The following is a 23,004-nucleotide window of genomic DNA, read 5'->3' as shown; positions in this document are numbered from 1 at the left end:
AAATTTTAATTTGAGTTGACACTGCATTACCGGCTAAGTAATCATAATCAGAGAACATATATTTTGACAATTGCTTTTGACAATTAAAATCTGCTCGTCATTCGTGAGAACTTGGAAAACTTACAAATTTACTTTGCCTATATATTTTTTTCATTTTAAAGGTAAATTGATAAATTTGATTGGCTAATTATCTTTGTAAATCGCAAAAATTTCAGTTTTGAAGCCAAAATAAAGAAAAATGTTTGGACGTCAAAGTGGTATTGGCGGAGGTAATACAAGCAACAGTTCCAATTTGGTAGAATTTCGAGCTGGGCGTATGAATATGATAGGTAAGATGGTACATCCAGATGCTCGAAAAGGCTTGGTATATCTTACGCAGAGTGAAGATGGTTTAATGCATTTCTGCTGGAAAGATCGTACCACAGGAAAGGTGGGTAAAAATCAAAATCTTTTGCATTCATTAAATTACTTGATTTAAATTCTGTAGGTTGAGGATGATTTGATAGTTTTCCCTGACGACTTTGAATTTAAACGAGTTGATCAATGCAAGACGGGCCGTGTTTATGTGTTAAAATTTAAGTCATCGTCACGTCGTATGTTTTTTTGGATGCAAGAACCCAAAATTGAAAAAGACGAAGAACTGTGCCGTCGCGTAAACGAACTAATGAATAATCCCCCTTCGCAACAACGTAATAATAGTGACAATGGTGATTTACAGTACATGTTGAACAACATGTCACAACAGCAACTAATGCAATTGTTTGGAGGTGTTGGGCAAATGGGAGGATTAACATCTCTATTGGGTTCAATGAAGTAATGAAATGAATTTATGGGATTGGTATTATCGATATTAATATATATTATATATCTTTAGTCGTACGGAAAGCAGTTCGCGCGGTCCGGCACGCAACGCCAGCAATACTACGGCAAGTAATTTACTCACACCAGAATCTAATACGGCACCTAAGACTCCTTCTGCACCCAAAGTGAAGGGCAACAATAGAAGTTCTGCTGGAGCTACAGCTTCCAATGTAAATACGTTACCTGGTAAGTTTTAGATAAATTAGTTCAAATATAAACTATAGTTTTCAATAATTCATTCTTTCAATACAGCATCATCTGCAAGCCGTTCACTGAATGTTGACTTATCGACTGCCATAACTGGTTCGGAGGCTATTAATCAATTAATTTCAGATCCAGATCGCGCAAAATTGCTATCGGTTCACCTACCTGAAAGTGAAGATGCCGATGAAAATAGAAAACAGCAGATCAAAGATACAATCGCATCGCCACAGTTTCAGCAAGCACTTTCGTTGTTTTCGAATGCACTTCAATCGGCACAACTAGGGCCCGTTGTCTCACAGTTTGAATTAACATCAGATGCCGTTGCTGCTGCATATGCAGGAAATTTAAAGGAGTTCGTTAAGGCATTGGAGAAAGAATTGCCGGCTGGCACAACTATGGAAAGTGCCAAAGCTAAAGAAGCGGAGAAAAATAAAGAACAATTAAAAACGAATGAAGATGAAGAAAACTCGCCTGATAAAAAATAGTAGTTGTTAACAAAACACGCGTCCATTATTTATACGAGACAGCAATAAAAATAAACTATTTTCCTTTAACTATTGCTACGTGCCTATGTATGTACATATATTATCATAGAACTTTTCTTGTAGGCAGCTTACCAAGTGCGGTCTGGGTGGGATTGTCCATTACAGTCGCCGGAACCATCTACAAGTATGGATTGTCCCAAAAGGGGAGGGATGTTAGATAAGTTGGCTTTACGGAACGAATGAAGAAATGACTAGTGTTAAGCAAGACATTGCACGAATATATGTTGAGCATGTCGGAGTAATTCTTAGATGGGTGGGATTTTAATCTGATACAAAACCCAGAACATAATTGTACCATTATTTCGGTGGTGCTTTGTCTCTGATTAGGGTGAAAAGTTTATGATTAGTTTACAAGTATTATATTGGGCAACGGTAAATTTTTGATATTCCTAAAGACCAATAATTAAAACCAATTTACCTAGCTCACGGCTCTAATTACTGCTTGGGTGTCTCAGTAAATCTTTATCTTCTTTTATAGTAGTTATACAAGTAGGCAATCAATCAACTGCTTCTTTGATTGTGGCTACCTCAGCTTAGAAGACACACCATGGCCCCTGCCTAAATCGGTAGATTTTGATAGTTGACGTTTTCAAGAACTGAAAGGAAAGAAGTCTTAGATGAGCTGGTTTGAGAGAAACATGGCTTCTTAATGGGACAGATTTCTATCGCCAAGTCGTTTACTAACTGCCTAGTCAAGTTCAAGGGAGCGCGGCCCGCGCAATAGTTTTCAAATTCCTTTTAATCTAGTTCAAAATGGATTTTTTTTTTGCTGCGACAGCATGAACAAATTTCTAAATACATTTCTGGGAAACGCTACTGGAGTGGCAGTCCTTGGCCCACATAAATTAAGCACTTTTCGGTAAGGGCATGACATATTCGTTTTTTCTTTAACTAATACTTACACATGTAGGTTTTACACAATGATTTCCATCAAAAGTAACACTTATGAACAATATTAAAAATTTTTAATTTAACAAAATAACGCCTAAATGTCTAAAAAACCATTCCAAGGTACTCCCTTGCTATGGGGTACTCCGAGTAATAGTGTTTAAATTTTGATGCATATTTGTTGCGCTGCTGCGGTTTTTTCAGTTCATGAAAGGTTTTTGCTAAATAAACAAATATATCAAGTACCTTAGCGTGAGCTTCTAATTTTTTAAAACAAGATATAGCTCGTTCCAATATGCTTATCCCTTTCATAACATTAATCATTTTGCGCTCCTCATTTTCACTGGCTGCTACCATGCAGCGTACAAATAAAAAATCCATTTTGGCGCGATCATAAATGCCGCCGTTCTCATAAATTTTCTCCATGCAGTTTTTAGCAGCTTGAAAAGCTTTTTTCGGCATTCTCATTTTAAGAAGAACTTGTGCCAGAACCATGTCGATAACTGCTTGCTCATATTCCATATAAGCCGATGTTGCCAGAACGGAAGCCCGAATGAGGAACTCCGCTGTTTCAGACGATACCCGATCTTCGCAAATCGTTGTGTACGCTTGAAGCACCAAAACACGCACTTGCGTCAAAACATCTAAGTTACAATTATAAAGTTGATGAATAACACGTCGTGCTGTATTGAAATATCGTTTAGCGATTAACACAGATGCAAGTTGTAGATTCCCCGCATTTTTATCCAGCAGAAACATTTGACTACATGCTTTGATTGCTTCCTGCCAGCGGCACCGATAAATACATTGTTGTATGACGATGTGGTATTCGCTAATCATCCAATTATTTGCGTTTGGGTAACGCGGAAAACGGCTACGGGCGTGATTTTGCACCACAGCGCTCATTTGAAGTTCTCCTTGAACATTCAACCACAATGCTAAGCTAGCGAGTACTTTACTAACACTCTCTGAATTACCGATATCGCCAAAGGCCCATGTTTTCTTCAATTGAAGGAGCAACTGAGCATACAACGATGAAATTTCGTGACGTCCATAGAGACACCAAAGCGCAGATCTTAAGGCTAGTGAATTGGACGCATGCTCTAGTATGGAGTTCTTGTTATTCAATTCGTCGCTCTTGAGTAGCAATTCGAAGAGATCCAAAGGCAAATACCCACACTGCACACCAAATTTCACAACATATTGGATTGCTAACGATAAAGATTGTACCAGACCAGGATCCTGAATGTCGGGCAGACTTTTTTCGAAGGGGTCGATCTTGTTGCTATTAAGTAAGCAGTACCACGAATTTGCTAAATCTAAACAACGTTTATCCCCACATTCTTGTGCCAACATAATGCATTCCTTTAGTGCGTTTAATGCCTCGCGACGATGGTCGAAGCAAGCATGCAATACTGCTAAGTTGACACTAAAGTACTGAAAACCCTGTAAGTAAAGAACTTAGTGTTAGAATTTTCATCTGGAGTTTTTTTAAAACTAACCTTTTGTTCACATTGAGTCATCATCTGCATAGGGCCTCGATCGAAGGCACGATGCAGGGCATCCATGGCACCGTAATAATCTCGTAACCTTAATTGATTCATGTAACCCAAAAAGTACGCTTGCGAATTGAGCGGGTTGTCCTGTATTATTTCAGTTAATTTATTTTGAAGCTCTATAGGCGGCAGCGCACGAAGCTCGTTGTTCTCTAGCAATTTACATTGTTGAGTTACGAAAAGATCCGCCTGTTTTGGGGACCATTTACTGTGGAGGTTTCGATCTTGGTGCACGGTATCTGTGTCTAATGCAGATCCTTCTAATGTGTTTCCAGGATCGTCCGCATTTCGTCCAAGAGGGCGCTGAAATGCATTATCCTGAGCATTGGACGCGGTGGCCCCTATTCTTCGCGGCCCAATCGCCAGTGAACGTACTCCTGTAATCAATCCGTTATTAATGTTTTATAAGATAAAGAGGTATACGTTTGCTTCGCCTAACCTTTTTCATAGTACAAGCAAATATTCTTATACAGAGCCATAATCTCCGGAAATGACAAGCGTTCCAAAATAACACATACACGTCGAATATATAGCCCCACAATACTAAATTGACTGACACCCAATTCTTCTGATAGAAGATTATCCCAATTCTGACGCTCAGCAAAGTCACAGAGCGTTGCAATGCCGAGAGTAAAAATATTGGACATAGCTTTTTCGAAACTTTCCAAATGCAAGACATTTATTTTATATCGTGGAGAAGTAAGTAAATTGTACAAGTCATTGTAGGTCATATCGGGGTACTGTATCAATTTTAGTAGTACCATACAAAAATTTCGCCGGGCCTGCAAGGGAAAGGCGATTCCTGCATCGGTAGCGGCGTTTTTTACTTTGAGATACTGCTGCACTAAAATCAAAACAGCAACTTTGTGAGGAGGAGGTGTCTCTATTCGGCTCGTATAAGTGGCATTACGCGGATCCAAAGCATCAAGCTCTTCATAGTGCATTCTAAACAAATTACGTTTCACCTCAAATTATCCTTGCAACAACTAATATATATCAGTCCAACAAAGTGGCAAATACACTTTAAAATTTAAAGTTTAAATAAACACACACAAACTTGATTATTTTCATATAAGGTTGCTCCCAAAAGTACTTTCCTAAATTTTTTAATGGTAAAGCAGTGCTGTCACTAATGTTGTCAATACGTGGTACTTTACGAGCAGTTCGATTTAGACCGACCGCGCACATACGATTCGCATTTCCGATTATCGGAACTTTTTCTCGCTTCCGACCAAGGCGAATTTATTATAGGTGACAGCAACCACATATAAGTAAAACCAAGGCGAATTTATTATAGGTGACAGCAACCACATATAAGTAAAACCCTACATGTATTTGTTGTTGCCTTTGGTACAAGCATCAAGTCAAAATACAATACAGTACGAATGTAAACATACCAATACATACAAACAAAGCATATCATTTTGACGTAAGCCATACCTACGGCGAAAAATTCAGCTGGGTGAATGCTGTCACCTTAATAAATCCACCTTGATTCCGACTATCTGAAGATATCTTCCCACAACAGTAATTTTCTCCCCCTTTCTCATGTTCGCATATAAAGTTTTGACAGCGAATTACCGCATTTGTAACTAATACAGTTTCAATTACCTTGCGAATTAAGCACAATTCGGTATCTCCCCTAATTAGTATCTGGATTTTATCGAATTTTGCTGTCAAACCGAAACGAAAGGTTGACCAAAGCAAAACTAACAAACGTTATTGAAACCAGAAAATGTTAAATTTTAATAATGGAAGCAAAAACAGATACTGTGAAAAAAATTATTATGTCGAGGAGATTTCTAAACTGCTTAATAACTGTGGAAGACCAAGATGTCTTCTAGGGAGGAGTTGCAGCTAATGAAGCAACTGCAACTTCCAGTTGCTCTGAAGATATCATTAACGTCTGAAAGATTTACCCGGAAGAAAGTATTATATTTCGAAGAGTTTATATGTACTTGTGAATATTTTTATAAAATATCTCATATTTCTCAATATTTTAAGAAGAGAGGCTTATGACCTTTCCTTTAAAAATTATTTTCAGACAAGCCGAAGATTTTTTTTTATAAATTCTGCGAATTATAAAACTAATAAGGACTTAACCTCAAAGGATAACAACGCCTTTAGAGTGGCCTGGCCGTGGCTCAAAATGCCAATTCGCTCATTCAGCAGGTTTCTGTCTAAGTTGATATCTGCACATAGCCCGGAACATTCTGAAAACTATCCATCGGCACATATCGCTTTGTTTTGTGGCGGTATTTCCAGCACCTATACCTTTAAGGCGGCCACCGTAGCCGAATGGGTTGGTGCGTAATTACCATTCGGAATTCACAGAGAAAACGTTAGTTTGAATCTCGGCGAAACTCCAAAATTGAGAAAAACGTTTTTCTAATAGCGGTCGCCCCTCGTCAGACAATGGCAACCCTCCGAATGTTTTTCTGCCATGAAAAAGCTCCTCATAAAAATATCTGCCGTTATCCTGAATTTCTTTCATCTCAAATTTAATAACCTTAGTGATATCATTCATAGGTAGCTTGGCAAGTGGGAGCTGCAGGCTCAACGATTCCATCAACAGGGTGCGCTCGGCTGATTGCTGAATAACTATGTCAAGCGGTGCGCGCTTGAGCATTACCTCCATCGCAGCTGTAGGGTAGGTAGGTGCGCATCGCTCACGTGATGTAATACTGCCAAATCTGCGCATGTATGTTTTTCTTTCCTTCGGGTTTGATAATAAATAAGCAATTACAAAAGGTTCGATATCGTCCATCATAAAAGCGAAATAGCGCATATTCAGACGTAACAGACGCTTTTGGCTTCAGGTTAAATCTTATGAGCTTTGATTTTATATTACCAAATTTCCCCACTCCCTATGTTACATTTTTCGATCTTTTTCTTGATTCTGCTTGCTGTACAATTTTTCACTAGCCCTGTCAGCTTCACAGTGAAAGTACGTTTACATATGCATTGTCTAGCAATAAATCCACAAAACTCATCTACCGTTTACATGTTGCAGATTACTTCAAAAATTGACAATAAGCTGTCAAGACTGTTTTGAAAGGTTTTTCTTCATAGAAATTGCTTTGGTGGAATATTATTTAGTTTTTACTTTGACGTTTCTCTTTACATTCATTACATAAAAATAATAATCGGTAACTCAAGGTTGTATTTAAAAAAGTATAGTAATAATCTAGGATTATTTTATAATTTTTGTAGAAATTTTGTATGGGTAATCTGGCTTTTTAATTACGGACGTATTTTATATGTGGGCGTATTATTATTGTTTAATCATAGCTGTCAAAAATTAACGATTGAGACTACTTTTCTATCAATCACCGCTAGCACTAAAGCAACCACTAGCAACATACAAATTTAGGTCTAATGTTCAAAATCAATTTGTTTTGATTAGCCGTTAGTAAGCTGCTGGGTTTGCAAACAGTTGTAATTTTTTTTAGTTACCTAAGTTTATGTATTAAAAATATTGCAAATCGACGAATATGTGTGGACGTCAGTGTGAAATTATCCAAATGCTATACAGGTTACCCTTACACAAACCAATTTGTAACGTCTATTCATATGATTAGGGAAGACAAATTCTCTGTTATCCCTCATTTCGTTTCGAATCATTTTATCTTTTCGTTTTCGTTTTTGCGTTTCCAATTTTGCTTTTTCTTGGTACATTCTTCCAGCTCTCGTTCACAACATCGTCGCATCGTCGCCGTTTAGTGTTTTGCATCTGTGTCTGTTTTCGCAGCCAATTTATGGCTGCACAGTTTTCAACTCGGCGCAATTTGTTTTTAACCATTGGTAATCATTGACGCAAATTCTGGCGGCAGAATTAAAGAAGGGAGTGCAGATTGCAATCAGATTAGTAAATTATTATAACAATAACAAGTGGTGCATTTGTATGCAAAAGTCTGTATGTATATTGTTTTTGTGAGCACCGCGAAATGCTCTTATCAGAAACAGCATAGCAAACAAATGACAAAGCGAGTGTACATATTGGTATAGTATGTATGTATGTAAATGAAAACCGGAGTACTGTAAAACAATAGCAACCAATTGTGCGGTCGAGAGTGTGGTCATTTTTTATATTATTTGTGCATATACTTACATATGTATGTATGCAAGTATTAGATTTGGTAGCGGTTACTTATATGTGTTGTTTATTATTGGTTAATGGCTTTACATTTGCAAAGCAGATTATTTATGAAAGTCTAAATCTGCAACTACTTGGATTGATTTGAATATAAATAAGAGGAAAAAGGAGAGGAATTGGACTGAACGAGAGAGCTTGTGTTTATATTGTACATACTTGTAGAAGCGGCTGCTCAAAAGCGAAAACACCAATAAAATATCCGAAGTGCAAGGCCTCAAAAAGATATTTGTAAATGAGCATTAAAAGTGAGTGCAAAAGGCACAAATAATATTAAAAAATACACATTTACTCCTACAGATGTTTTAATATCACCATATAATAGAAGATGTAAATTATTGGAGAAACTTGAAGTATCAGCTAAAACAGCAATACCAGCAAAAGTGAAAAGCCGAGACAGGAGCGAAGAAAGTCATCCCTCCACTCGTCTTCCTGCCCACCTGGCATTCAAAACACCCGCATGCCCTTTATGCTTATGTAGTTCGTTAGTCGCAAAGCTGATTGCTCGGTTCTCGCCCACCCCCTCCCCAGGTTGGATAGCCGGCTCGGCTACCTCTCTGGTACATTGCGTTGTATGTTGTTGGAGCAAATAAGCAGAAAAAGCAACTGAGTGCAGGAGGGGAGCTGCAAAGTCGTCTTTGCTGTCGCAGCTGCTGCCACCGCCATTCGCTCTGCTACCAGTGGGAATAAACGAGAAATTGCGTTTTATCGCTTGTGCTGATGAAATGTGCTTGTTTTCAGAAATTTCCAAAACTCGAAAATTGTCAAAAAGGTGTTTTAACAATTGGAATGAAACTATGAGAAATTATGATAAAAAACGCAGTTACATATGTTCATGTTTTTAATTAAAAATCACAAATTAAATCTGGAATGTACCTGTTATATACATATGTATATTGATAAAGAAATTTGAGAAAATGTCGCGCGTCTTTAATGTACCATACATAGTTTATGTACATGTTTAATGTTATGAAAATGTTGGCACACTTAAGAAACTTATGAAAATGCTTTAATAAAAACGCAACGCGAAGATTTAACAATAATAGTGAAACAAATTTGAAAGCGATTATTATAATCATCATAAAGTTACAATGCCTTCTTCAAATGAAAGAAAATAAAAAAAAGTTTGTAAAATGTTTTGTGAAAAACTCTAAAATTGTATCAAACAAATAAGTGAATTAACTTTTAACGGTGTAAATGAAAAACTGACAACAATTAAACTTCAAAATTGGCTCCTTGACATTCTGTGTAGGATTATCCCTCAATCACAGAAGCAATCGATAAGGTAAGCTGAGACGAAAGTGAGTAAAAAATATACACAATAAAGCATATAAATTCAGGGACACATTGGTCGGAAAAAACTGTAAATAACTAAAGCCTTGCCGAAGCGAGTTAATAATCTCTAAAAGGGCGACCGTGAAAAGTTAAATTGTTGCAGTATTCGCAGTATATGTACATATATATGTAGTACGTGCATGTAGTTCGTTCTATGTACACATATCCAGAAATATGTGTGCATGTACTTCAACGTACATGCATACACGCATATGTAAATAAAATTGAGAGTGGAGTACTATGGTATATGATTTTGGTTTGTTTTACAAGTTTTGGAGATAGTTGACTCAATTATTTTTATATAATCTATAGCCATGGTACAATATTTATACAATTATTATTAAAGCTTTGATAAGCAGTTAAAAGGGAATTTTTACACTCCTCTATATTAAATTGCGTGAAAAAGAGGAAAATATGAACGAAATAAATTAAAATGCATTTATAATCAAATTTTATTTGAAATATTACATCAACTAGTGATGTACTTAGTTAGTCCCAAGTAAAATTTTTTTGTATTTTCTGATAGGTATGTGGTGCTCTAGGCGATTTCTTATTCATTTTGGTCTAAATTTGAGTAGCGTGTTGGTTTGGTTAACGCTTTTATTAACATAGAAAGTAATAAAATAAAATCGAAATTAAAGAAAACTACTGGTGCATACATATGTACATACGTATGTATATTATAATTGTATGCCATCAGATGTGCAAACATATACATATATATGTATGTATACAGCTGTTAAAAATAAACTTCCTCAAATTTCCTTTAAATTTCAGATTTAAATTTTTATCAAAATAGTTTTAATGAACTCTACTTACGTAATATTACCATTGCATTCTGATGATGTAAGTAATTATTGCAGCACTTGACAAACCCTGCCGGCCGTCGTCGCTTTTCTCCTGTAACGGTAGGCAGTTTCGACAGGAAATTCCATTATAATCTTTGGTATTTGAACGATAAATTTCTTTATAGAACCCAAAATCAATATCTAAAAACTCTAAGATCTTGTCCAATTCTGTAAGAACTCGAAAAATCAATCAAAATGCAATCAAGCAAAAATGAGCTTGGGCTTGCGAGGCACATTAAAGTATGTATATCTTTTCAAAGTTCTGGACAAAAAATTCACTACAAGATTATAGATAAACGTTCTTGTTTCAAGAGTTTGTAAATAGATAAACTTACGAAGAGAATAGTAAGGTATATACATATATTTATTTATTTAGTTTTTACGGTCTTAAAACCTAATTTATACATTTATATACTAAGTAGTACAATAATAATATTTCTATGTGTATAGTAAAAAAAATTATAGTTTATAGTTATCAAGTTTTACAGCGTAATTTATAGTTTAACATAATTAATGAAATACAAGGGCCGACAGAAGTCTACATAGACCCCAAACACTTTGCTTAAAAATGTGTTTATGCAATTTCATTTGAAATCTCCTTCTAATCGACTTAAGTAAAATAAATCCATTCTCCAACATAAAACCACACAGCTATGCCAATATATGTATATACATACATATGTAATTAGCGCTTAAACCCTTTTTGGGTGTTTGGCCGAACTCCTCCTCCTATTTGTGGCGTGCGTTTTGATGTTGTTCCGCAAATGGAGGGATCTACAGTTTTAGGCCAACTCCGAATGGCAAATGGTTATTATGAGAAGCTTTTTCATGGCAGAAATATACTCGGAGGTTTGCCAATGCCTGCCGAAGGGCGACCGCTATGAGAAAAAACTTAATTTTGGTGTTTCACGGGGATTCGAACCTACGTTCGCCGAACGGTAGCCATGCACCAACCCATTCAGCTACGACGGTGCCAATAGTAAGATAGGGTCAGCAAAATTAAAGAAATTTACAACGAGAATAGTAAGGTTCAGCAAAATGAAGGGAACGTAAAGGTAAATCGAACGAATTTTCTTTGCACACTTTCCTTCTCAGCAGCATGAAAACTGTATCCGACGAAGGAATTTGAGGTCTTCTGCAAAGAATAAATCTGTCTTCACGAAAAATGGTTTCAAAAGCGGTAATGCGAATTTTATTTATAAAAAATCGATAAGGTATTGTACTGTACATCTGCACAGAAATATATTTGTGCATACATACACAGAGAAGCAAGTGCATGGTTAGAACGACTGCACTCGGGCAGGAAATCATTACGAAAATTTTAAGTTTTATAGTTAATTAAAAGTTGATTACAATTTTAAGAAAAGTTAAGACATTTTTTTTATTGTATTGTATTATTTTTATTTTTATTTTTATTTTTAAAGTTACAAATGCAATGAAGACGCGATTCGTTGCAACGACAGTCGGTTCTAGGCCACCGACACGAACGATTCGAATTTATTGGCGTGGGATGAGGTTGAGCGCACAAGATAGGGCTAGTTTACTGGGGTGGCCGCAAGTCTTGGTCGAGAGAAACCCGAGTCACTCCGAATGTTATGGAGATGGCTCGATCCGGACTCAAGACCTGGTCCACACTGTTTTGTGACCACATGTTGGTCTTCCCATTAGGCGGAACCTCCACCAGAACCGCGCCCCTCATTCCGAGAAACTTGAAGCCTCTACAATTTAACTGTAATGGGCTCTCAAGCTAGATTTCGAAAATAGCCAATTTTATGAACTGGCACGGAATTTTAATAGCTGGGGTCTAGGAACAAAACTGCACGATAATACCTCTGCAATGTACATGTAAGGATCGCGAGCGAAGCAGTGGTGGTGGCCTCGCGTTTATAGTCCGACATCGACCGCAGGAACATGCCTTAGAAATCCCAGGATTAAAATAAAGAAATATTCCGTCTGGGTTGCTACAACAGGAACTACACCTGTAGGCATTTGCTGCAAGCTGAGCCACCTCCCAGGCGAGTCAGGAGGCATCTCTTCAACTATACTCGCAAGATCCAGGACCAAACACAACTACAAATACTGGACCAGGCAGTTTATAGACAGGCATTAAACGACATTCATCAGGAGTCAGGTTCAGGGACTCCGAGGAGCAGGAGAGATTGGGCTGTGATGTTTCACAGAGGAACCGGCGCATTATGCGAAGTAGAGGCCGCAGAGTATGGTACATGTAACCGAAGTTGACTTTGGGTGGATCCGGCGTTGGCAAATATAGCAGAAATAAACTTCAGGTAGGTCCAGGATTAACCTCAAACTCAATGTTAGCCTTTCTGCATAATAGAGCTGGTCCTGCGACGATAGACGAGGGGGGAGGGGTAACGTACTGGGCAGGTCTAGTTTCGAGAAAAATCCGAGGCATTCCGGTACGGAGAACCGGCTGCCATCGGAATCATAAACATATATGTATGTATAGATATGTATATAAAATATGTATAAATCGTCCCCTTAGTATTAAAATAGCCTATAAATTTTTTGATGTTTTGAGAAAATGAATTTCAAACTTTTTGTCGAAAGTAGCTCTCACTCAAATCTCGTTATGTCTGTAAATATTTATTATTTTTTGACTGACATTTTGACCCACTTTGTGGAACTAGAATTTGACAAAATTTTGACCACATATAAAATCGGCGATGGAGAATCCAAAAATTCAATAAAAAAATAATAGCCTATGAGCACATAGGCTATTGTTATACTAAGGGGACGAAATATGGTTTCTTATATTTTGTTGGCTTCTTTTTTATAGCGAGCAAAAAATTTAAAACCGAGCAATGCGATTTACCTTGAATAAGCCGAATGGGTTGGTGCTTGACTACCATTCGGGAGAGCGTAGGTTCGAATCTCCGTGCAGGAAATAGCAAAATGAAAGAAAAAGTTGTTTCTAATAGCGGTCGCCTCTCGGCAGGCAATGGTAAACCTCCGAGTGTATTTCTGCCATAAAAGAGTTTCTCATAAAAACCATTTGCCATTCGGAGTCGGCTTAAAACTGTAGGTCCCTCCATTTGTGGAACAACATCGACAAAAATAGGAGAAGTGTACGCGCCAATTATTTATTTTTTAAACGATGTGATAGGGTCTACACAAGAGATGAAACGATTAGGCCTAAAATAGCAGGTTTTTTAATATTCTATGAAATTTGTGTTTAATATTAAAATAATCAGGTTCCCGGATTACATACGCGATACATAAATGAGAGATATTTCAATGAATCCACTTGTTGATGTTGATAATGCAACGACAAATTTTAATGGAAAAATTCACTGGGGTATGGCCCCAATATTATTAATCCTAACTCGGATAGTGATTTTTTACAAAAGTTCAAAAGTTATTAATAAAATATACTTAAAGTATTGCTCCTTTCTCTCACCAATTATACGAAAATGACTCCACTTACATAAGTGTGCAATTCTACTGTTTGTTCACTTATGGTTCTACTTTATATTTGAGTTGTACTAAACTTACGACCAGAATAGGAACTTGGAATTGTCCCTTACCAACAACGATGAATAAATTTGTGACGTAATAAGTTCTATGACTGCAGTTTGTTTACAACAGAGGTTTGCAAAAACTTAGATTGTATTGGTCATATACGTAAAATAAACGCAACCACTGCTCATTTTACCTCGTTGCCGTCTGAACATCGACTGATTGGAAAAACATAAGAAACATTTGAAATGAGCAGGCACAATTGTGCTGGCAATTCCCCTATGACGATTAGACAAAGTTACTCTCACAATTTTGATTCGGATGGTATGTAATAATAAAATGTAATATCGAATTTCGAATGCGTATTGCTGCCATAATTTTTGTACGAGTAAACCTCAGTAATCGTCGTTTAGGGATTTCCTCCAACTGTTATTAGCAGCCGATTGCGCAATTAAATTAGCTATTCCCCTTGTCTTTTCTTCATATCGTTAATAATAATTAAACAAACCAAAAACTCCAAAATATTCCGCCAAAGCAATTTCTCTGAAGAAAAGTATTAACAGCTGATTGCCAATTTTTGAGGTAATCTGCCATATGTGAACGAGTAGATTAATTTTGTGGATTTATTGGTAATTAATGCATATGTGAATGTGTTTTTAATAATCTCTCGGATATCAAGATTGTGTGCTAGTTAGAACGAAATCGGCCAAGTGCTGCAGTTTCTTGGAAGTCTGTTTTAAACATACAAAATTGATTTTGTTCGCACATTTTCGCACACACGCTCGAAGCTCATTACTTGAAAATTTTGGAACATGAGCCCAAAAATATCGAGGCTGTTTTTTGTCAGCACTTTTTTTTTTAGTTTTAGAAATTTTGTATACACAGTGCTAGCGTCGTTGGAAAACTAAGGAAATGCTGATTTATAAAATGGAAAATTTTTGTTTAGCTGCTCAAATTGTTCAAAAACTCTAAAATTTCGAACAAACATCTGAACAGTTGAGCAATGAACTAGTTTTAAGTGAGTATCGAACTACTCGCTCTGCCCGATACCCCGGTATCTAGAGATCTAACACATACATACCTATCCCGAGAAACCACTGTTCTCATATGCGTTACTAATGGTTTTATTAATACGTTTGATAACAGTTATTAGATGTGAAATTTTTTTACGTTGCCGATAAGAGTTATTTTGCCAACGTTTATCATATATTATATTATATAATTACAATAATTACAATATATACATATATATTATAATATTTTTGTTTAGTATCAATTCATTTAGTGTGTGCATTAAATACAAACTTAGTACAACACACAAGCTGCTCAGAATAGGTATGTAAACAAATGGATTTTCTATATGTAACTTTTTATTAGGTATATTAGGCATACATGGTCGTACTAGTATGTATTTACATAAGTAGGTATGTATGTGTATTTTGTTATTATTACGATGTTTTCAATTTTCGTTTCCCACGAAAATGACAAAAACAACAGAAACTAATCTCCATACATATAGTTATCTCTTTCAAATGACGTACCAACGTTATGCATCCTTTTCTCTGTTCTTTCGTTTGTCCTTACGGTTAAACGTACCGCTCTGAGCGCAATTATCCACACCAAGGCCGAGACAGGTATGGAATCACGTAAACCATTGTAGTTGGAGAAGGTTGCGTTATTTCTGTATTGGCGACTATATACAAATACAGTGTATGTATGTATAAACCTACATATGCCTACGTGTATGGAATTAAATTCTTTCTATATGTATCTTGTGCAAATACTAAGCAAACAGTTTTTGCCCTTTTATAACATCCCCTTTCAGTGACAATTCAACTTTCTCCGTCGGGATACATTTTTCTATTCGAATTTTCTCTTTGGCCGGACCATCGACAATTTTTTTTACTTGTCTGCTTAACTTTCTATTTATTCACTTTTATTATTGTCTGCCCTCCAAGTCTATGAAATGTTAAGTAAAAAAATACGCAGGATCACAGGGTATGCAAATATATGTATGTACATATCCACTCTGTATTTAATTTTGTATTCGTCCAGGCAAATTTCCTGCCTCCCAAGTTTGGTTAATTTAAGCAGTTAAGTCGTGGGGAAAGTGAAATTTCAAAACTGGCATAAAGTATTTTCAAATCGAACACCTTTCGGATTTATTGTAATTTGTCATCATTCAACTGTTATCCAAACTATGAGAATAAATAAATAATAAACACAATAAGAGAAATTTTGATTCTAAAACACACACATAACGAACGTATAATAATTTAACTATTCAATTTATCGGTAAAAATATACGTTTCTTCAGAATTTATTATACAAGATTTTGACGAGGTTAATGACTCTATTCTTGATGATGTGTTTCATCGGATTTCAGCCAAAACAATTTGATTAGAGAAATATTAGTTTGTCAAAAAATTGCTTTTAATCTAATATTTGTTTTTTACTATTTGCTTACTTGAATAATATAGTTTGTCAAAAAATTGCTTTTCATCTAATATTTGTTTTTTACTATTTGCTTACTTGAATAAAATATTGCCTTATATCCATATGAATGCATGCCATTATACAAAACTGTCCATTGCAATGGACAACGCATTATCGTGGTGAAGAAAGCAATAGGTGTTCTGGCTTCTTACAAAGTTTAAGACCCTAATTAACTGTTACACAGCTGATTTCTGCGTTTTCGCTTTTGACATTATTAATCGCAAAAAGTTAAGCTAAACACAATTTTTTTTTTGCAAAAATATGAAAATTTTCAATTTATATATGTAAGATGTAGATGCAGATTTTTTTCACTAATTCTCTAAGCCTAACAGAAAAGAATTGGATATATCGCGATGAGCAGAACTGGCTAAATGCTTGCCACATTCATGTATTTTTGATTGCTATGGAGTTATTTTTCAAAAGCTATCGAATTTTCATGTTCTTGTTGTTGTTGTTGTAGCAGCAGAAACATTCCCGATGCATGTACGAAAAATGCTGAACCGACTGACATGTTCTTCAAACCTTCTCCGTGGAAAAATACATATATGTACATATATACTGATTTTTATAATAAACAGTCCAGTAGTTTTTGAGTTCATCGAGGACATACAGATAAACATTCATTTTTATACATATATAAAGATTACAAAAATAACAAAAAAACCGTGTTTAAATTCGTCAGTAACGCTTTATTCTTAATACCGTTATTATTGCCAATATTTTTTTGTTGTTAAAATGTTCGGTTTCTTAACTTAACGATAAGCAAATAAAGATGAAAAATTTAGTTTAGATTAACTGCTTCGCCGTGAAATTTGCTATTTTGTCCAAATTAAAAAGATTGTTTTCATATATTAACCGAAATGAGGAAGACTAATAAAAAGGTTGAAGATTAAATTGTTTCATTGACTGAAAATGGTTACACATCTAGGGGAAGCACAACGCTGGGAAATTTGCCATCAAACTGTACTTACTGTTCTTAAGCGACAGAATATAAAGGCACCAAAGGTTACAAAAAGACTCGCCAATCTAAATTCGGACAGAGATGCGCAAGCAACAGAGCAATTATTGACTCATCCAGTAACTAAACAACCAAAAGCAGCTGCTCTAAAGATTAAAAACCCCCAGTACGCCGTCATCAAGTCTCAAAAGTCAGTATTATCTGACAAAAACGTGAAAGCGAGGATGAAATTCTGCAAAAATACGTTAAAGTCTGATGAGACCCGTATCAACCGATTTCAGTCGGATGGGAAGCATTATTATTGGCATCGACCGCATGAAAAGCTGCAAAAACATCAAGTAAAAAAAACGATGGCGGTGGTAGCCTTACCGTGTGGGGCTGCTTCACGAAGTTGCATATTGCTCCATTGGTACGAATATTCTGGATAATGAAAAAAGAAGACTATTTGAATATTTTAGAGACCAATTTGCAGGATTTTAATGACCTAAGCGCATATCCAACAGAAGTGGTTATGTAATATTTCAGAAAGACGAGGACCCGAAACATGCCGCGAAAAGTATTCAATAGTGGATAAAAAAATCTGGACTTCTTGCTTTTAAAATGGCCAGCACAGAGTCCTGATTTAAACCCAATTTTTGGGCTATTTTAAAGAAGCGACTAGCATCTTACGAAATGGTCCAAAAGACCATCGACGAGCTATGGTCAAAAGTTCAAAAAGAATGGCATGATTTTCCAAGACGTATAAGAAGCCTCATATGTATATTGAAAGTTATCGCCGAGTAAAATTAGCAAAATAGAATTTTTTGTTATTTTTGTAATATCTCTTTTATTTTTAAACATTTTATAAACTTGAGTTCATAGGTTTTATTTCTTAATCAATTATGCATTTTAACTGAAAATTTGGTAGCATTATTATGAAAAATGACTCTATAGCAATAAAAAAAAAATGCATGAATGTGGCACACATTCAGCCAGCTCTGCCCACCACTGTAAATAAAAACAAGTAAGGACGGCCGAAATTCAGTCCAGACACGCACATCGTAGTGAATTTTAATTTGGGCTGTGTATTCATTTTTGGAATCAAACAAACTCGTAGACAATGAGAGCTATAGTTGTAACATCAGACGGACAGACGGAAATTTAGTCTTAACACATAAAAGGTGGGTGTGGTTTTCATCCGATCTCAATAATACAGGGTGCATATGCTAGTCGAGGACATGCATATTGTGGGTATAACTTCCCAAAACCACTATTTTATATTTTTCAGATAAGACATGGTGGACTAAAACTTAACTCAAGAAATGAAGATACATGCAATTATTTTCGCTATATGTGAAAATCACACCGATTTAGAAATCTCTAATTTTCTTAAGTGCGCCACTTCATTCGTTCACAAGGTTGAATTGGAATACAGATTTGTTGCCAAACGCAAAAAACACGATGAACGTTCCAAAACTGTCCGATCTGCAGAATTTATTCAACAAAACAAGCGATCATTGGCAAGGACCCTTCAACATCAATGCGGCTACGGCGGCCGCTAAATAACAAAACACATTTCTATTACAATACCATTAATACATATTAATACCATCCTTACAAAACAAATTTGAAAGACAAACGATTTTACGTAGGAGTTGAATGATCTGGTTCTTCGGATTATTTATTTATTTTTTTTTTGTGGCTGTAAACTAGTGTTATCACTAGGGCAACCCAAAATATACTCTTAAAAACTTAAAGTGCTTAAAATATGCGATTAAATTCTAAATATATATGCTCCACCAACGCTCTTAAAATCCTTATACACGCCTTAAGATATGCTTTTAAATTCCGTATGCAATGTGTTTAATATCTATAGCACAGGGAATGGAATAAAATAGTGGATGACCGAACAATTTTTTCAAGCACCCGGGCAATATGTCTCATTGCACTTAAAAGCCAAGAGATAGGATTTAAAAGATAGAGAGGGACAGGTGCGGAGGGATTAAAAAAATGATTTCCTTATTAAAAAATTTCTGCAAAATTTCAAGATTTTTTAATCAAAATTAGAGAAGTTTCTAGTATGCAGGGTTATAACCCATTGAATTTCGGAATAATAAAGTACGAATTTAAAATGGCACAAAAACCACATTGTTTAAAAAAAAAATAATGCTTGGGGTGGAAACATGTATTCCTTTTCTCGCGCATTTATAATGCATTCTTAAATTCGAACTCAATCTTAAAGGGCACGCTCCATACACATACATATAGATATTACATGTACGTACGTATATACATATATATCTAAATTTGAACGTGTTTTTGGCGAAGATTCACTCTCATTCTCAATCTCACTTTCACTTGCCCTGTTAGTTTTTTGTACGAGTACTTAGTTGTTGCTTGAAAATGCTAGAATGTACACACCTAAATACATTAGCCATTACTTTTGTTCTCTTTGCTTTCTACACCAAACCACCAGCTACGGATACTTACTATCATTTCTGCAACCTGGATTGGAAATACCGTATTTGCCATGTCGGCGTTTTAGCTTGATTCCACTTGAAATAATTTGTGTTCTCTTCACATGCTTACATATTAAATAAAGAAATCTATAGCTTGCCATCGAAATAGATATACATATATATATATATATATATATATATTATATATATTATAAATTACATATAAATATACCAAATTCTTCGGTTCCCCTCGCTTTTAGCATGCATGGCCATGGTCATTCGTTCGTCCTGAGTAAAAAGACATACTCGACGACAAAACATGCCATATAAAATCCATGCCTGCATATGTACATAAGTAAGTACATAATAGTTTTGTTCCCAGATAAGTTGGTTAAAAAATGCGGAATTTAAAGATTTCTACCAATTTTGATTATGTATTTATTTTTTTAATGTTTTTTTCAAAGGATAGCTCGTTGTTTAACAAAAATCGTATAAATACGAATTTAAAATTTTTTATATTCAAATTCCATCACAGTTCCGAGGCTTTTATTTAGAATTTCTAGAAAACAAAAAAATTTCGCACATCTGTTATATTAAGAAACTGCGCAACAATGTAAGGAAAAAATGTATAAAAAATCAGTCGAATGTTTGAGAAACTTCAAACTTGCACTTTATTATACTAAAACTTAATGAACATACCAAAAACTTTCTAGAAAATCTAATTAAAAACGGTGGAATGAGTTTGTGGAATTTTTGTCATATTTGTATAAAATTAGCAAATTTGATTTTTATATGGTTTTGGTTAGACAATCTATGTACTTAAAAAAATAACGGTAACGTAGAACTAACTGCCGTGGAACGAGGATAAACTGGTCAAAATGTTGAGGTGCTAGCATTTTGTCGTGAGGCGTAAATATGTATAAACAATTTCACACCAATTTGATATATTTCCATAAGTGATGAATGCAAAGAAAATATACGAGCATGTAAACATTTCTGCAATTAGAATGTCGGCGGCCATTTTTAAAATAAATCCTTTTTATCAAACTCTACCAAATTTGGCGGACACTTTCTAACATCAAACCTGAAGCTTTAAGAAAGACGATTGAGCTGTAAGGGAAAGCTCTTGGAGTTATTGAAGAGACAGAACTAAAAAGTAAATTCCTTGAAAGAGGTCGTTGGCTTAGTGAAGAAATATGAATGGGATGCCTCAATGTGTGCAGCTCGTGCGATTTCAGTATTGACGGCTTAAGACATATAAATTTCACGAAGAAATTTAACCATCCCTACAAGTTTCTTTGCAATAAATACACCAACATATTTGAATTTAAATTACAAGAGAATCCTACGGCATTTGGAACTTCTTATATTCTCAATGGGGACTGCTGTAATGTACGTGTATGAACTCAAATGGTATAAGCTTTCTTAGCTTAGTTAGCTCAACAGTATTGAATTTTTGGCAAAATCTTTCAAATCTCACTTTGTGATGATATTGCTGACTCGTCTGTTTATGCCGGTGCATCTCAACGTTTAAGCTTGGGATCACTCCCCATAACTGAATCAGATATAATGATTACCATTTCGAGTCTAGATTCGTCTTTGAAGTGTGCTCTTGATCGTCTATGCTCTTATTTTGTGAAACATTGCAGTTAATCCATTTGTATAAATTATTTTCAATATTTTCCTATCTACTGATATAGTTAGCTGGAAAATGGTTTCTATCACTTTACTATATAAATATTAATGGGGCAGTAGAAAAATTTTCGCTTGTCATGTTCTTAATCAACAAGGGTCAAGGGTTCGTTAGTGATCGTTCCACTTTTTCAGAATCCTGTGTTCGAGCGCTTAAAAATCTTAGTCCGCGAATTGGAGAATATTGGTTTTCACTCTGTATTTCGAACTTAGTTAAAATACCTGCCGTTCGGAGCCTGTATGCCAGTAGAATTGAAAGAGTACAAAGAAAATTCTTCCGTTTTCCTTTTCAACCTCTTAAATTTTTTTGAACTCCTTCCATCGTATAGTGGACGCTGCTAATATCGCTGGAAACTAGAAGAACTGCCCTGATGTTCTTGAGCAGATAGGTTTCTATGTTTCTCACAGAATGTTGTTGCAAAAGCGAACTATTTTCCTTTGCTCCAATCTTTAGATCTCTTCGGGAGTTTATAATGTTTCAAAGATATTGAATATTGTTTTCCCTCGCCAAGATTTATATTTATGTCCGTTATTGTTTTGTTGTTTATTATTAAATTGTATATTCTGTGGGATGTGCTTCATAAACTGAATAAATTGATAATGAATAATGGTTCATTGTTTAGAATGTAATCTAGGCTGTAAAATTGTTTATGAAAAAAATAAATATATTTTGGAAGATTACATGGTATATGCTCTTGATTTTTATTGCTTGCGAACGTATTTATCATTCGAAATATTGAATACATTTTATAAAAATTCTATATTGGCAAATTGCTACAAAATCAAATGTTGCGTTCTGCGCTTTCAACTTCCTCTCCTTGGCGTATGAAAACATCATAACGTAATAATTTGTGTAAATTGTAACAATGTGAAAATAACGTGAACTGAACTATTGAAAATACTTGAAAATAATTAACAAAAAATCTACTAATTACCAAGGGGGTCGTTATACTTAGTATTTAATCACTGACTATTTGTACATATACTAGTATTGTTTTTTTAATTTAACATGTGGCGTAAAGTAAGCTAAAGCAATTTGTAAAAATAAGAATACAAATATGAAATTAGCTCATTATTTATTATTTTAAAATGCGTTTATGCCAACTTTTCCTTCTAATTTGTAGTGTGCATTTCGTTCTTTTTTTTTATTTTGCAGTTTTATATCGAAAGGCGGAGAGCTTTAAATTTTTCATAGTAGAAATAAAATTAAATGTTGCAAATGTAGTATTTCATGACATACTAGCTCTGAGAATTCTCCCCAAAGCTTTGTCTGCACATAACAAAACAAAAAATAAAAACATATTCGTTTATTTTAAAGTTCAACTGGCTTTATAGTAATAAATCTTGATAATATGAATGCTACCAAAATAGTAGCGCAAACAAAACAAAATGCAAACATATAAAAAGACTCCTCAGTGAAAATGTCTGTGAAAGCTGGGATATCTTGGTATATCTGCTCAATCACAGCTAATGTGCCCTTATGTTTTTTGGCCATTTTATCAATTATCTAGGAGCGAAGCTTTCTTTTTATAACGACCAAGTTTTTGTTG

At 35.2% G+C, this 23,004-nt stretch overlaps 4 protein-coding genes across 8 annotated transcripts in view; 2 read left to right on the top strand and 2 right to left on the bottom strand.

The window, feature by feature from the left end:
- The first annotated feature begins 50 nt into the window (after nt 1–50).
- Nucleotides 51–1,619, top strand: LOC129245793 (proteasomal ubiquitin receptor ADRM1 homolog). The gene is made up of 5 exons (XM_054884183.1): nt 51–161; nt 216–430; nt 488–813; nt 875–1,047; nt 1,114–1,619. The coding sequence occupies exons 2-5, from the start codon at nt 239–241 to the stop codon at nt 1,548–1,550; spliced, it is 1,128 nt and encodes a 375-aa protein (XP_054740158.1). The 5' UTR covers nt 51–161; nt 216–238; the 3' UTR covers nt 1,551–1,619.
- Nucleotides 1,620–2,560: 941 nt separating this feature from the next.
- Nucleotides 2,561–5,218, bottom strand: LOC129243906 (anaphase-promoting complex subunit 5). The gene is made up of 3 exons (XM_054881344.1): nt 4,494–5,218; nt 4,001–4,431; nt 2,561–3,944 (listed from the first exon to the last, which is right to left on the bottom strand). Exons 1-3 carry the CDS (start codon nt 4,996–4,998, stop codon nt 2,604–2,606), a joined length of 2,277 nt encoding a protein of 758 aa, XP_054737319.1. The 5' UTR covers nt 4,999–5,218; the 3' UTR covers nt 2,561–2,603.
- Nucleotides 5,219–7,726: 2,508 nt separating this feature from the next.
- The window catches only part of LOC129243902 (protein argonaute-2), a 33,011-nt gene continuing 17,733 nt past the window's right edge, over nt 7,727–23,004 (top strand). Inside the window, exons 1-2 of one of the 5 annotated variants that reach the window (XM_054881337.1) lie at nt 7,728–8,438; nt 8,508–9,492. The gene's annotated coding sequence lies outside the window, so the exon portion shown is untranslated. Of the gene's footprint in view, nt 9,509–23,004 lie in introns of all 5 variants that reach the window. The other 4 variants (XM_054881336.1, XM_054881340.1, XM_054881335.1 and 1 more) reach the window with 4 other exon arrangements.
- LOC129243904 (uncharacterized) lies at nt 22,747–22,949 on the bottom strand. Its single transcript, XM_054881343.1, has one exon. It carries the CDS (start codon nt 22,947–22,949, stop codon nt 22,767–22,769), a length of 183 nt encoding a protein of 60 aa, XP_054737318.1. The 3' UTR covers nt 22,747–22,766.

The sequence above is a fragment of the Anastrepha obliqua genome, chromosome 4 (assembly GCF_027943255.1).
Source record: "Anastrepha obliqua isolate idAnaObli1 chromosome 4, idAnaObli1_1.0, whole genome shotgun sequence".
In the NCBI taxonomy this organism is placed as follows: Eukaryota; Metazoa; Arthropoda; class Insecta; order Diptera; family Tephritidae; genus Anastrepha; species Anastrepha obliqua.
This window is presented reverse-complemented; position numbering and strand designations above follow the sequence as displayed.